The sequence below is a fragment of the Lactuca sativa genome, chromosome 2, assembly GCF_002870075.4.
Source record: "Lactuca sativa cultivar Salinas chromosome 2, Lsat_Salinas_v11, whole genome shotgun sequence".
NCBI lineage: Eukaryota > Viridiplantae > Streptophyta > Magnoliopsida > Asterales > Asteraceae > Lactuca > Lactuca sativa.
In genome coordinates this window covers 131,735,867-131,751,525 of record NC_056624.2, presented here as the reverse complement: position 1 = coordinate 131,751,525, position 15,659 = coordinate 131,735,867, and the positions used below count along the sequence as shown (strand labels likewise).

General features: G+C 33.9%; 1 protein-coding gene across 1 annotated transcript; it reads right to left on the bottom strand.

The window, feature by feature from the left end:
* Positions 1 to 2,680: 2,680 nt before the first annotated feature.
* On the bottom strand, positions 2,681 to 3,226 carry LOC111912130 (uncharacterized). The gene has a single exon (XM_023907866.1). The coding sequence runs from the start codon at positions 3,224 to 3,226 to the stop codon at positions 2,681 to 2,683; it is 546 nt and encodes a 181-aa protein (XP_023763634.1).
* Positions 3,227 to 15,659: the final 12,433 nt, after the last annotated feature.

The following is a 15,659-nucleotide window of genomic DNA, read 5'->3' as shown; positions in this document are numbered from 1 at the left end:
GCATAAACATTTTATACCCACCAAGGATCATCTTGCAAATTATAGAAAGATTAAACAACAACCAAAGAAAGGGTGAAGAAACAACAACTGTTGTTGTTCTTTAAGTCATCTTGGGAGGCTTAGAAGTTGATGAATAATGTGGAACCTTTGAGACACCAATAATGACTCAACTTGAGTTAGATGCTAGTCCATAAACTCTTAACTCTTAAGCTTGAAGTTCATAACCAAATTATGAACTTCAAGAGAGTATAAATGCAAGTAATCCTCAAGTGTTCTTAATAAAACAAGATAGAATAAGGGAGAGCTTAGGAATTTCGAAATTTGTGTGTAAAAGAGGACACATAACATGAAAGCCTCTAAGCTAGTTAAAGTGAAGACTTAATCTAACGGTCCTTAACCATTAATCCCTTTAGACAAGCTTGTCCCCCAAGCTATCTCCCATTCCTATTACTTGTCAATATATTAACATGAAAGCCGTACTCTTGTCTTTTGACTCTTATTTTATAAAAATAATAAAAGAAAAAAGACAAAATATTTACATTTTATAAACCAAGTTTATAAAATATAAACTTTAACTTTTTAGTAAAAGACAAAAGAATTTATATAGTCCAAAATATTGTACATGACTTATTAATTCATATCATACGAAATAATATGTTACTTGCTAATGTAAATTATTACTTCCATGAAATAAATAATTATCAATTTAATTATAAGAGTTTTATTGAATATTTATTAAAATTACTTGCTATGCCGATAGCATAACTTCAATCACTATTCTGTAGCTATTCCGTTGGTAATTACCGTCGGACTACCTGCCGTCGCTATTCCGTACCTGTTTCGTCAAAATTTCGTTACTAAAGTAGGATGCATCCAATTCCATAGATATTTTGTATGTAATTTTTGTCGGTAAATTTTTTTTCTAGTGGTGCATATTGCTTCAACATGTTAACTAATTAAAAAATAAGTAAGAATTTTTTATTTAAATATGACATTTCACATAATGAAATTAAGATGTGATTCTTATTGTCTGAATCACAGATAGAAACACATATTTTAAAACAACGAACTTATTTTCCAAAATATTAGTAGTTGTAAATTTAAAATATATTTAGTTGACTTGATGTTATTACATTGCCAATATATTTAGTTGACTTTTGGAGACTTTGGGCTGGAAAAAATTCTTACACTTGAAAAGCTTCCTAATGCAAACATGAGTAGTTCAAGTCTTATGAGAGGAACTATTGGTATGCAGAACCAGGTAAATTTACGATCCCTAGTCCACTTGATTTTTTTTTATGTTAATTAATCTTTGTTTTACTATATATGTACAAACATAATTCTACATAACATGCAGAATATGGACTTGGAAATGAAGTATGGACCGAGGGGGACATCTATATTAGTGTATATTATAGATATATCTTTACCTTTGTATTTGACCTTTGGCCTTGTAGGGTTCGGCCCATTCTATTGTATTGTATCCTATATATATTGTTCAATATGTTCCAGATGTTTTCAAGGGGAAATACTCGACTAATATCGTATCAGAGCGGATAATATCGAAAGGAGCACCAACAATTTTATAAAATGGAAGACAAACGTGTTTGCCTAATTGACAAGCATTGCAAAGAGAATGAGACATAGTCTTATTACAAGAAATTAAATGACTAGAAATCATAAAACTAAGAACTTCATTGCCGGGGTGCCCAAGCCTTTGGTGCCACATAGACGAACTTGGTGACAAAAAAACTTGAGGAAAATTCTTGAGGTGATGGAAAGGGTAGAGCTCGCCAGTGCTATCACAACGGATGAGGATTTGATTGGTCAAAGGATCCTTCATAGAAAAACCATTTTTGTCAAAATCAATGGAACAATTATTATCGCGAGTAAACTTTCATAAAGAAATAAGGTTTTTAATAATATTTGGTGTGACAAGGACATGATTTAGGTGTAGGGCGCGAGAAGGTGTAGATAAAATGCCATGACCCGTGTTGGTGACGGGTATCGGAGACCCGTCACTAACAAGAATTGATGAAAAAGGACGCGAATTAAAAATAGTATGTAAGTTACCCGTATTCGACGAGAGATGGTTGGTAGCGTCGGTATCCATAAACCAGTCCAAGTTGGACGGATCTTGTAAATTCATTGCCTGAAAAGCTTGTGGGAGGATGGTGGGCTGATCCTGGAAGTTATTTGCGGGCCAAGTAGAAAAGACAGCAGGCTGTTGGGCCTGTTGTTGCTGTTGACGACTTGGTCCAGAAGAAGAGCCAGCAACCCATGGTGGATAGGGTTGTCGATGTGCTTGTTGACCCAAGGCCCACATCTGCTGCCAATTTAGAGCAGCCCAAGGAGGGGAATAATACGTGTTCCAGAAGCCCCACGTAGAATTCCCACCTGAGTTGGAGCGACGATCTTGTTGTCGCTTATCGCTGCCACGCCAACGATTATTTTGCTGCCGGTGATCAAAGTGTTGTCGCCGGTCACCACCATCGTTTTGCCGCCGGTCTCAGTCTCCAGGACGAGGCTGATGTGACGGATTTTGAGCATCAATTTCGGCAAGAAGAGCAGCCAGTGAGGAGCTATGATCACGATGGGCTGCTGTAGATGAACGGGGACGCAGGAGGCGTGTTTCTTCAACCATCAGCATGGAGCGAGCTTGTTGGAAAGACGGAATGGGTCATTGATGACGAATGATGCTTGAGACATTGTCAAACTTATCTCCAAGGCCATTAATCATGTAAATGACTAGATTCTTCTCGGGCACGGGCTGATCAATGTTGGCAAGAAGGTCTGACAATACTTTGATTTTGTGGCAGTAGTCGTGAATGGACATGTCTCCGATCTCAATTGACTGGAGGTCTTGGTCGAGTTGCATTGCACGAGAGTCTTTGTTGTCTCGGAAGAGATCTTCAAGACCTTTCCACAAATCATATGATGTCATTCTGGGTTTCAAAACCATTTGGAGTAAGGATTTGCGAATAGTGCCGAAAATCCAAAGCTTGACAAGATTGTCAATTAGCTCCCATTTGGAGGTCATAGCTTGTGACGCAGGTTTGGAGATGTGGTGTTTGACACCAAAACTGATGCAACGGGCAGTAAATAGCTCACACCAAGTGTCATAATTGAGTTCTTCAAAGTCGAGGGTGATGGGTACATAGTTCCGGATGTTTGTGATACTGAAAGGTTTATCAGTAGCATCCGTATTGAATTCATCTCCAGCCATGGAGGGTAGGTAGGGCCACCACAGGTGAGAAAAGAAACGAAAAGGAAGGAAGAAGATAGGACCAAGAAGGAAAGAATCAGGAAGAAAAATGTCAGATATTGACTATTGGCTGTGATACCATATAAGTCAAGTATTTCCCCTTGAAAACATATGGAATATATTGAACAATATATGTAGGATACAGTACAATAGAATGGGATCCTATTGTTAGAGATGTTGACCGGAAAAAGATCTGTTGATCTAATATTTCAAGAAGGGAGGAGCCTGCATTCTTATGCAAGGAAAGCCGTGGTAGATGGTTTTGTGCTTCAGATTGTGGATCCTATGCTTCTAAATGATAATGTCAACCAAACGATTTTAATTTCGTTAGTACAAATCAGAGTGCAATGTTCTTCTGAGTCTCCACATGATCGAATGGATATGGGGAATGTTATTCAAGAGTTGCCTTCTATTATGGGTACAACTACTTCAAAGTCCGCATACAAATTTGGTGCGAGTGCCACCTAAGAAACTAGTGTGTGATTGTGTTATAGGATTTGTTTTATTGTGTATCAAAGTTTTGGTATCTCTATTGTTGATGTTGGTATGACTATTAATAATGTGTATGTAGATAGGAAATTTTTTCTCATGAAATTATGTAGCAATCTTGTTAATACAAGGATAAAATCTCTTATTATCATTGAAACTACAAAGACATGCTTGAAAATTGATTCTATTCTTCTTTTGAAATTGTGAGAAAAAGGGCGGGAACACAGGGTTTCTCTTGGGTTCTACTTGGGATTTAAGGTAAGATTTACATAAAAAGCTTCATTAAGTTTGTATTTAATTTGATTTAGAAAACATAATTATAGATAAACTGTTGGATTTGTGTCTAAGCATGTAACTATATTTGGTATGTACTTGACCCGGTTGTGCATGGTCCTTTTGGGTTGCCTTCACCAAAGCAACTTTATAAGATGATTTATGGAGAAAGAGAATTAATTATGATTTATTTATATATTATATGAATAATATATTAAAGGAGAAATCATATTGTTTAATTAATATTAGTCAAGAATTAATTGATAGTTAGTTTGTGACTAAAAGACATTAATTAAACTTAGGGGTCTGGAATTGTAAGTATAAGATAATTGCAATTGGGCTATGGATCATCTTGGAACATAGGTTCGAAGAATTCTATGGGAATACGATAAGGAATTCGTCCAAGGGGTGTTCTAAAGGGAGTCCATGGGCTGCTTGGAGCCTAAGCAATCAAATAAGGGTTTCCTTGTTTGATAACCCTAATAGTCTCACTATATAAAGACCCCTATGGCCCCCAAAACGGGACTAACTCTTTTGGAAGAACCCTAGGACGGTTTTTGGTGATCCTCCTCTTTCTCATAAGTCATTCTCTTGCTCTTGGTGTTTGTGAGCCATTAGAGGTGTGACACTTGTGACACTAAGCTTCTTGAAGACCAAAGAACTATTATAAACATTGTAAGGTAAGATCTAAACCTAATTCATATGTTAAATCATTTATTGAATGCTAGATCTCGGGTTTATGGATTTGGATGATTATTGCATGTTCATTAGACAAACTAGATCCAAAGCTTTAGGGTTTACATGTACACCATAGGAATGATATAGTGTTCAAAACCCATCAGTGGTATCAGAGCCTAGACAGTTTGTTTGATGTATTTGATGCTTTAGATAATCGTTCATGCTGAAAATCGCGAAAATCTGCAATCTGGAGCCTGAACTTGCCGAGTTCATAGATGAACTCGACAAGTCCTTCCTTGACTCGACGAGTTTTCAGATCTGGTTGCTGAATTTGCGGGATTTTGACCTATTTTGTTGTGGGATAATTACCAAAAATGTTTTTCATTAATAAAATCCGAATTTTATCAATATTTGGTGATTATCCTTACCAAAATAGAAGATAATTGTCAAAATTAAGATAATTACTTGTTTTATAAGATAAATAATAATTATTTGTAATTTTGTTTATGAATTATCTTTTTAGAAATTGAATTAGGTCAAATTTAGTAATTACCAATTATTTGATTGATTTAATTATTTGTAATTTGATCTAGATAGTTTTGAAAAGTTTCAAAACTTGTCCTCAAGTTTTGGAATTTAAATATTTCCATTTAAAGTTTAATTTTGAAAAATTTTAAATTCTAAACCCTAATGTTTTGAAAAGTTTCAAAACTTTCCCTCAAGTTTTGGAATTTAAATTTTGATTGTAAGTTTAATTTTAAAATGTTAAATTCTAAAACCCTAATTTTTGAAAAGTTCAAATTGCACCCTTATGGTTTTATTAAGTTAATTAAGTGTATGATTAAAAGAGAGTTAATAAATTCATAGTGATATGGTTTACATTTAATTAAATTAAAAGTGTAATTTATTAAATTAGACCACATAGTGTTTTAAAAGTTTAAAATACACCCTTATATTATATATAAAATTAAAAGTCTAATATTATATATGTATAACTTAAATGCTAGTCTTACCGTAGTAGGCCTCATTCACAAAGTTGGTCTATAAGGGGTGTTTAAGGAAGCGACCTGTAAAATGACCGCCATTGGGTATCCACTCTTACCCACCACACTCTTGACTAATGGAGGGTCGTTAGCTGGACGGGTAGGATAGGGCAAACCCTTTCCATTAAAAGCATAATGAATTATAATGTAACTAAATGTTTTTTCAAAATTCTCAATCTTAGTTACTTTAGGCAAAAGTGCATTTGATGCAATTCCATCAAATTACACTTTGTACCCTTGCTAAGACGTTAGTGGAGCGTGTGTGGTTAACCGGCACACTAAATCGATTCTAAGAAAAGGTAGCGAAGGGTGACTCGATGTTTGTCATAGTTCGGTGGAGTGTATGTGGTTAACTGGCACATCAAATAGGTGACTGTAACATTGGGGGCACCGTGTAAGTTTGCATGGTTATTCACACCCTGTTTTGTGACCCTCGGCATCCCAGTCACAAATCAAGGGGCATATCGAGATTTAAACATGCCATTGAAAAGTTCAATGAATCTCAAAGGATCTAGGAGTTTTCAATACATTTAAAACTTAATCTCTTTTTCATTTTTCATGGTGGAAAATTAGTGAATCGTCATTCACTTACCTTCAAATGTTCTGCAATTTGGGTTACGACATCCCTTTCCCAAGTTGTAGAGTATTGTGTTGGGTCCTGGACTTAATATCTCATTTGGGTGTTTTATTAAGGACACAATCAATCAACTAACTTGAATTTTCTCCTGTTTTGTAGATGTCAAAGTATGACAACTATGGTCTTCCCAAATCCCTTGGAACAAGCTTTACACATGAAGATGATATTCCATGATTCGATCGAGGAACAAGAGATCATGCTTCACTTCCTCCACCTCCTCCTATTGTTCTCCCTAACCCACCAGTTCAAAGGCTTGAAAAATTCAAGCTCACTCAAGCCCTTTTGGCAAGTAAACATGAAGAAGGAAAGTCAGTATGTGCACACGTCTTAGAGATGAAGTCACACATTGATAAGTTAAGAATGTTAGGAGTCGTTGTCTGTGAGAAGTTGGCTGTTGACTGGGTTCTTCAATCACTTTCTGACTCATATAGTGAGTTCGTAAGAGAGTACTATATGACAGACCATGATGTGACCCTCATCAATCTCACCTATTTGCTTGTTACTGCTGAATCAGCAATGATTTGGCACACTGGAGAAGAAAAATTGATTGGTGGATCTGCCTTCCCAACCTCCATGGACATAGGCAATGGCAACGAAAGGCATGACATGGTCGAAAAGTTTGATCATAAGATAAAGGCAAAGTCTGAGGTAGTTCCGTGTGCTGTTCCAGAAGAGTCAATTTTCTTTTATTGCCAAGAGAATGGGCATTGGAGACGAAGCCGCCCTATCTACCTGAGAGATCTAAGAGATTGGAGAGTCAAGACATATGGCTCTGCTTCAGGTAAAATCCATTAACTAACTCTATAATTTCCTATTTTTTTTATTCTTGATACATTATGTTATAAGATTACATTTTTTGATGTTTTGTAGAATCAAAGAAAAGAGAGGAAGCTTAAAGGAAGAAGCGTGCTGAATTTGATCGTGAAGAAATGGATTTCATGGATTCGAAGATCGGATTTTTTGAGGTACTACTTTAGAGTTAGGATAAATTGCTAAGAAATGTAATAGCATAGTTTTTCAATTGAGTTGCGTTGTAAGGACAAATTTTTCCGCAATAAAATAAATTTTGATTTTATCTTATTTATTTATCCTTGCAATGACATGTATGAAAAATTGATATTTGTGTATTTCTACTATTAGCAATGTTGAAATGGATGTGATTCTTAGTTATGCTATTTATGGTAGTGTCATAATTTTCTAAGTAAGGAAAGACTCCCATCACCCAAGTTTCAATTGGACAGAAACTTGGAATCATACAGCTTGTATTGTGTGATGTATGAAATCTTGGTACTTAAGTAAGTAAGACTAATTCCTTGTTCACATAAATATATGAGTCAAGTAAAGGAATAAAGTAACTAGTACACAATGTTATGCGCTAATCAAGTCCACCATAAATAATAATAACATTATTCATCATGATTTACTAAAGGTCTAGTAAGTGTGGTTATACTTACAATTGATCCTCTAAGGACACCTTAATGCACTAGTTTGGCTAAGAAGAGGAATCGAGAATTGTTGTAGTGGTTAACTCAATAAGATGTATCGTACTTCGTTCCAAAATCTAGTCTTAGAGTCATACTCCAAGATTGTGACTTGAGTGACATAATCTTAAGTCGTGATGTTCTTACACTCGCACATTTTGGTAAGATGTAATGTTTTGAATAAAACAAAGACCAACTAGTACCAAATTGCGTGTAGGTTTTGTCTTGATATAAACACACACTAACTCTTGGATATTTGTTTTTGTCAAGAAATGTTTCTTGTTAAGAGAATCTAATATGTCAAGAGGTCAGTGGGAGTCTTAAGATCTTGAAATTTTCAAGAACTAATCAAGAATAAACCTATTAAACACTAGCACACGACTTGAGGATTGTAGCCTATCGTGTTGATGTATTCTTGTTTTTGTGCCAATCCAGTTGAGTTGGTTATGCATATGAGTTCTACGAGTTCTCAATAAACTGCATAAGGCAAGCACCTTGTTTAATGAAAGTACATTGACTGGCATAGGTGAGCTTCTAAATAACTTGGAAGCAATGGTAGGACCCTTGATGGCAAGAAATGAAGTATAAACAAGTTCTGTCCATAAGAGTTTAGATTTGTCACAAACATTATCTTATGATTATGGTTATGACAAATTTGCATGGATGAGAACACATGCACCATAAGATCTAAGTGTCGTAAGGTTTCTCTCCTTCATGAAAATGATTTTGAGGAAACGCTTTCACTAAGAGAGATTTTAAGGAGATAGATATTATGTAAATTGCATTCTCAAATTCGATTATGATTACGACATCCCTCTTCATAGGTCGAATTCTGAGACTTGGCGATTAGTCTGAACATTTGGGGCTTAGTAATATAAGTTTTGAATTAGTTTAGACACACATGTAAGTTGTCTAAAGAAAGGTGTATGAGTTTGAGAAGCTTAGATAAAGGCTTATCGAAGCACATCATATTGGAAATATGAACTTTGGAAGTCAATAAGTATTGTCTTCTTGAAGTCCAACTGTTTTCCGATACGCTTCAAGGCTAGTGGGAGCATAAATGTTATGCTACAATGGATATAATCATTATGTTAGTGGGAGCATGATTATTATTTTAAGTATTGCAAGTTGACAATATTAATTATAGAAAAACAAAAGTTTACTTTGCAAAGTTGCAGGGGTTGAAAAGTTGTTTTTGCTATTATTAAGGGAGAGAATGTTATACTTCGTTTCCAATCTAAAAGCCTAGATCGAGAAATTTTAATAGAATTTAGTCAAGGATATATTTATTAATTGCATTCTCAAAGTTCGATTATGATTACGACATCCCTCTTCATAGTTCGAATTTTGAGAACACGGAAAATATAAATATTGTGGCAATTATGGCAAGAAACTGGTAAACTATCACATTTCTCATTATGTTTCGTATCCCATACACTTCGGGTATAGGATCGATTGCATATGCTGTAATATTCGACCTTTCTAAAATTTTCCAAATGCCTAGGGCATTTAGAGGGAAAAAGGGGAATAGAATTGGATTTGACTAAAATAATTAAACAACTGTCAAGGACAATCTAAGGTTCGCCAAGGATTGGTCGCTTGCGGACAACTGGAAGTATAGTCATAGATGGACCATATTGACATTATTATGAATGGATAATATTCTATTTAGAATGAGTTGTCATATGGAAAATATGGAAATGTTTCCTTATTGGGAGTTGGACGTTAAGAATCTATGTCTAGATTAGAAACTTTTATGCAAGAAGGATGTTCAAAGGAATGTACTTTAAATGTGAGACTTCATGACTATAGAATTGTCTTGTAAACAATCTCCAATAGAGCACTTTGTAATTTCATTGGCAAAGTCTTGGTGACTTTGGCGTTGTGTTATTACGAAAGGACCGTCGCATAAAATGTTAGAATCTAACATATACTAGTAGTGGCGAGAATTTTGTATTCTTACACTAATGGATTAGGAATTGTGAAATGAGCATCATTGGAAATGTGTTCATTTGATCTATTTCACAAAGTAAAGACCATAGGTAAACATAGTGTGCATGCTTGGTGCATGGGACAACTGTTGTCATAATTCAAGTAAGAAGTTGATTACCCGAAACAACAAATAATGAGTAATCAATATGGTGATTAAATAAAATTGTTTTATTTATACTCAAAGGTTTGGGAGCATATAGGATTAGTATTATTCTTGTGTTTCACTTTGCATGTTTTGACTTCCTGAATAATAAGATTATTCAAACCCTCCACAGTCGCTCATACTTTGGAAGTAGGTATGAATGAAGATTGTCGTGTATCCGTCTGTAGATTGTCTAAAATGTTTAGACATGGCACAAGTTTGTTGTAGAGTTCAAGAGTGCTGCTATAAGATTAGAGTATTGGATTAAACCCACGCTCACTTGGATCGCTTCATGGATTTTATCACGAGTGATTGGTGAGACGGTAATATCTTATATTCTTGAAATCGAGATGTGTGAGTTGTATCTTCCGAGTCGGTTACACATTGATAATTTGTAAACGCACCAGGAACTTGGTGTTATAAAACGTATTGTTGTGTGTGATTAGGTGAGTGAGTGCAAGCAAGTAATGAGTCGAATTTTATCCATTCCTTTTAACCAAAGTGGGATAAAAGCGATATTTTTGGGCCCCTCAATGATTTGCTGATGACACCCTAAGCGCTTGGCCAAGTCAGGACTGAGTTGATGTGTTCAATTGTAGTATGTTGCCAGTCGTCATAAATCGGATATCAGTGTTCATACGATATCTAGAATGGAGGAATATATGATCCCTTATCTAAAGGACAGGTTATTGATAAGATCAGAGTTCGACAACGTCTTTGAGAAGCTACGATTGCTAATCGGATTGTACTTACATTATAGTTACTAGACTTATCGAAGTGGGAGACTGCTGGATTAGTGTCTAAGCCTGTAACTATATTTGGTATGTACTTGACCCGGTTGTGCATGGTCCTTTTGGGTTGCCTTCACCAAAGCAACTTTATAGGATGAATTATGTAGAAAGAGGATTAATTATGATTTATTTATATATTATATGAATAATATATTAAAGGAGAAACCATATTGTTTAATTAATATTAGTCAAGAATTAATTGATAGTTAGTTGTGTGACTAAAAGACATTAATTAAACTTAGGGTACTGGAATTGTAAGTATAAGATAATTGCAATTGGGCTATGGATCACCTTGGAACATAGTTTGGACGAATTCTATGGGAATCCCATAAGGAATTCGTCCAAGGGGTGTTCTAAAGGGAGTCCATAGGCTGCTTGGAGCCTAAGTAGTCAAATTAGGGTTTCCTTGTTTGATAACTCTAATAGCCTCACTATATAAATACCCCTATGGCCCCAAAAACGAGACTAACTCTTTTAGAATAACCCTAGGACGGTTTTTGGTGCTCCTCCTCTTTCTCATAGGTCATTCTCTTGCTCTTGGTGTTTGTGAGCCATTAGAGGTGTGACACTTGTGACACTAAGCTTCTTGAAGACCAAAGAACTATTATAACCATTGTAAGGTAAGATCTAAACCATAATTCATATGTTCAATTGTTTATTGTATGCTAGATCTAGGGTTTATGGCTTTGGATGATTATTGCATGTTCATTAGACAAACTAGATCCAAAGCTTTAGTGTTTGCATGTACACCATAGGAATGATGTACTGCTCAAAACCCATCATAAACTTGGTAAAATAGATTGTATTTTATTAATTATTAAACAAGAATTACATAAGGAGTATATATAATAATGGTAGTTACACACTAATCCCTATCTATTATTTAATGTCTAATATTCCCCCCACAGCTAAGACTTGGTAAGGACCTGCAGCTTGGACCATAAACCTTAAAATTTGTGTGAATGCAGAGGCTTAGTGAATACATCAACGATCTGATCATTTGTGGAAATAAACTGAAGTGAGATCTTCTTTACAGCAAACTTTTCTCTTACAAAGTGAAAATCAACCTCAACATGCTTAGTGCGAGTACGTAATATAAGATTGGCAGATAAAAAGGTGGCTCCAAGGTTGTCACACCATAAGACCAATGTTGAAGTAATTGGAATACATAACTCTTGTAATAAGGCTTCAAGCTAAGTGACCTCCGTAATAGTGTAAGCTAAGGTTTTGTACTCTACCTCGGTAGATGCACAAGAAACAGTATTTTGTTTTCTTGCTGACCAATATACTAGATTTTAACCAAGATATAAAACAAATCCCCTAGTGGATCAATGATCAAATGGACAACCAAAACAGTTGGCATCTAAATAGAAAGTAAGCCTAGGAGATTGTGCATCATTGTAGGCATGGATAGTAGTGTCACTTGAAGGAGTCGGACGAAGGCTAAAATCATTGGTGCCTTTAAGATAACTAAGGATCCGTTTAACAACAAAATAGTGATTTTCAGTCAGAGAATGGATGACCTGACATACTTTGTTGAATATGTTGGATTAAGGTGTCTAAGCCAATAACCAATTGGTATATTCTTGAATTCGAAGCAAAGTCCTTTTCAGGTTCCCATGAAAACTAGTGTTTGGATAAAATGAATTTTGGATGAAGAGGCTGATTTGTTAATTTATTATATGATTAATAAATTAATTAGAAACTGAAATAAATGATTTATTAATATATTTTATGATTAATATATTAATTGGAAATAGGAATAATTAATTTGAAATTAATCATAAATTAATTGGAATTAATTTCCGGATTAATTGGATTAATTAAAAGTGCAAGGACTGAAGTTGTAATTGTTCAATAGTTGAATAAGAAGGTATTCCATAACCTTGCAACTCCTTGAATGAAATTAAGGAGGGTTTTTAGGGTTTTTGGAATATTCCTTATGGATAATTTGGGAAACTAGATAATTCTGGATTTGAAATAATATTATTTTATTTAAAATTAGGGTTTCTAGGATTTTCCTATCAGCTATACGTAGGGTCCCTTAGCATCATATTTTCACACACAATATACACTCTCTAAAGATCCAAAATTCTCCTTAGGCCTCCTTTATCCTCAAGTCTTCTTGCTACTAGGGTTTTTGGTACAAGCCATTAGAGGCATTTATTCCTTTGGTGTCAGCTTTCCAATTTCTTGAAGAAGGAATATGCTTTGATTATTTGCTACAATAATCAAAAGGTATGTAACCTTAGATCTATATGAACCTTGATTTCTATAGCCTTCCTTTAGGGTTTCTTGATGTTCACAGATTATTGCTATTGATATAGAAAACATACATCCTTTCTTGGTTGCATGTGAACTTAGGCGTTTAAGTTTTTTTCCCACGTAAAATTTTTTATAATCTAGAAAACACATCATACTACATATGTGATATTTGTTCTGGATAAGGTGACATATTGTAGAGCACCAACCACCTAATGACATCGAACATGATTCACAAAAAGTGGACTGTCCCTTAGCGCTAAAGCAACGCGAGTTGGGAGCGAAATGGTGACTGACTTGGCCTCAACAAGACTAATGTGCTGTAAAATATGTAAGATGTATTTTTTCTTAGAGAGAAAAAGCCAGTTCCACAAAACGCAACCTCAACACCAAGAAAGTATGAAATTACTTCCATTTCCTAAACAACAAATTTCTGACTAAGACTTTTAATGATATGATCAATAGTCATAGGGTTGTTTCCCGTGAGGATAATATCGTCTATATAAACCAACTTATAGTCATGTGTACCCTTGGTTGAGAGTATAAATAATGATGAATCTATGTGAGAACCTTTAAGCCAAGAGAATTTAATGCTTGAGACAGATACTAGAACCAAGCACGAGGGGCTTGTTTTAACCCAAACAAGGATTATTGAGTAAAGAGACATTCTTTGGTTTTTGACAGCCTCATTAAGATCCCCATAAAGAAACATCCTTGTCATCTAGTTGCCAAAGAGTCCATTTTTGTGATACGACAACAGAGAGATCGACTTCGATGGTAGTAAACTAGACAACAAGGATAAAAGTTATTGAAAGATCTTTATGCGTAAGAGTCATTATAAAATGCTATTGCTAGATAATATATGATCATAAAGGGTTACACTAACAACAACTTGATGCTAATATATTATTTATAAGAATTTGATTCTTGATAAATAAATATATATATATATATATATATATATATATATATATATATATATATATATATCTTGTAATTAATTGGATATTATTTATTTCATGGAAATATTAACTTTCAATGTTGAGTATCATAAGATATCATAATATATATCATAACGTATGATTTATTATGACATGTACATATTTTTGGACTAGAAAGACTTTTTTATTTTAGCTAATTGGATAAGGGTTTGTAAGTTATAAAAGCATGAGAGATTTTTTTTATAAAAATCTCTTCATTTTTATATTCTAAAATTGTAAGTACATAAATAAGGTACAAGTAAAAGGCTTTTGATTGTTATATTAAGGCATCTGTGCTTGGAAGGTGTATCTTGACATAATGATGAATCATGGATCTTAATGTGCTAAGACTTGTGGGATAAATCCGATTTTCTCCATGCTCTCTGAAGTTTCTTTCTAAATACTTAAAGAGATAAGCACTTGTATGAGAAAATTTTGATACTTGGATTCTCTCTTTTAAGCCAAACTAGTTTATTTGTCTTAAAAGCTTAAGAGATTCTTTTTATTACAAGAATACGACTAGAATCTATCAAGTTGGCAAATTGTTGATGGATATCTCTAGAGAGATTATACTTTGGATATTGTTACAATCTTCATCAACTTCTTAGCTGCCAAAAAGGACCAAAAACATCAAAGGTTATAATATTTACATTTTCTATGCTTTTTTTAATATTTCCTAAGCTACGAAAAATGATATTTGGTGAGTAAAATGGTTCTAGTTTACTCAAATCTAAAAAATGTTTATGTTACTAATTACATCAAATTTCTCACTATAATTAGATTGTTTTTGAATAAAAACCCAAAAATTGGTATCAAAACCATTTTTGCAAGCTTAGTTTGATTATTTGATAATTTGGTGTTATCTTTGTTTTTGAGAAACATTGATTGTTTTCTTTTTTAAGAATATCCGTATATACTTTCCATGACAACTTTAAAATTGTTATTTTTAGTGACAAAAATTAACATGTATTTTTTGTCAGTAAAAGTTGTCTTAGAAAAACAAAGTGTTGTTTTATGTAATTTTGAGTGTGTGTGTGTGTGTGTGTATATATATATATATATGTGTGTGTGTGTGTATGTGTGTAATGTGCATAAACAAGCGATGAACCTCTTGTGTTCTATGTGTTGATTTGATGAAATTGTTGTAATATTTATTTAATCATATGATATGTAATAATTAAATATATTAGTTTTAATTTTTTTTATAAGTAATATATTACTTTTAGAAATAGTTATATATATATATATATATATATATATATATATATATATATATATGTGTGTGTGTGTGTGTGTGTGTAACAAGATGAAGATGAAGACCATTTTGGAGGATCAAGTGTTTACATCATGATTTCATAAAGTATTCGTAACATCTATAAGATTGTGTATTTTTGGAGCGTGAAATTATCAAAGCAAGTGGGAGGACATAATACAACAAGTTGAAGATTTTTTGGTTCCTTTACGTCCCTTAGGAAGGACTTGACATTTTTGTGGTGGCTCACAAAAATGTCATTAGATGGTTGGTTTATGCACATATGTTTTTCATGTATGCGTTGTTTAAATTTATATTAATATTATGTTGTTGTTTTTAAATTTGATTTAATATATATAAAATATTTTTAACAT

Excerpts from the sequence above, each read along its gene's own strand:
- LOC111912130 (XM_023907866.1), bottom strand. The coding sequence starts at position 3,226 with ATGGCTGGAGATGAATTCAATACGGATGCTACTGATAAACCTTTCAGT.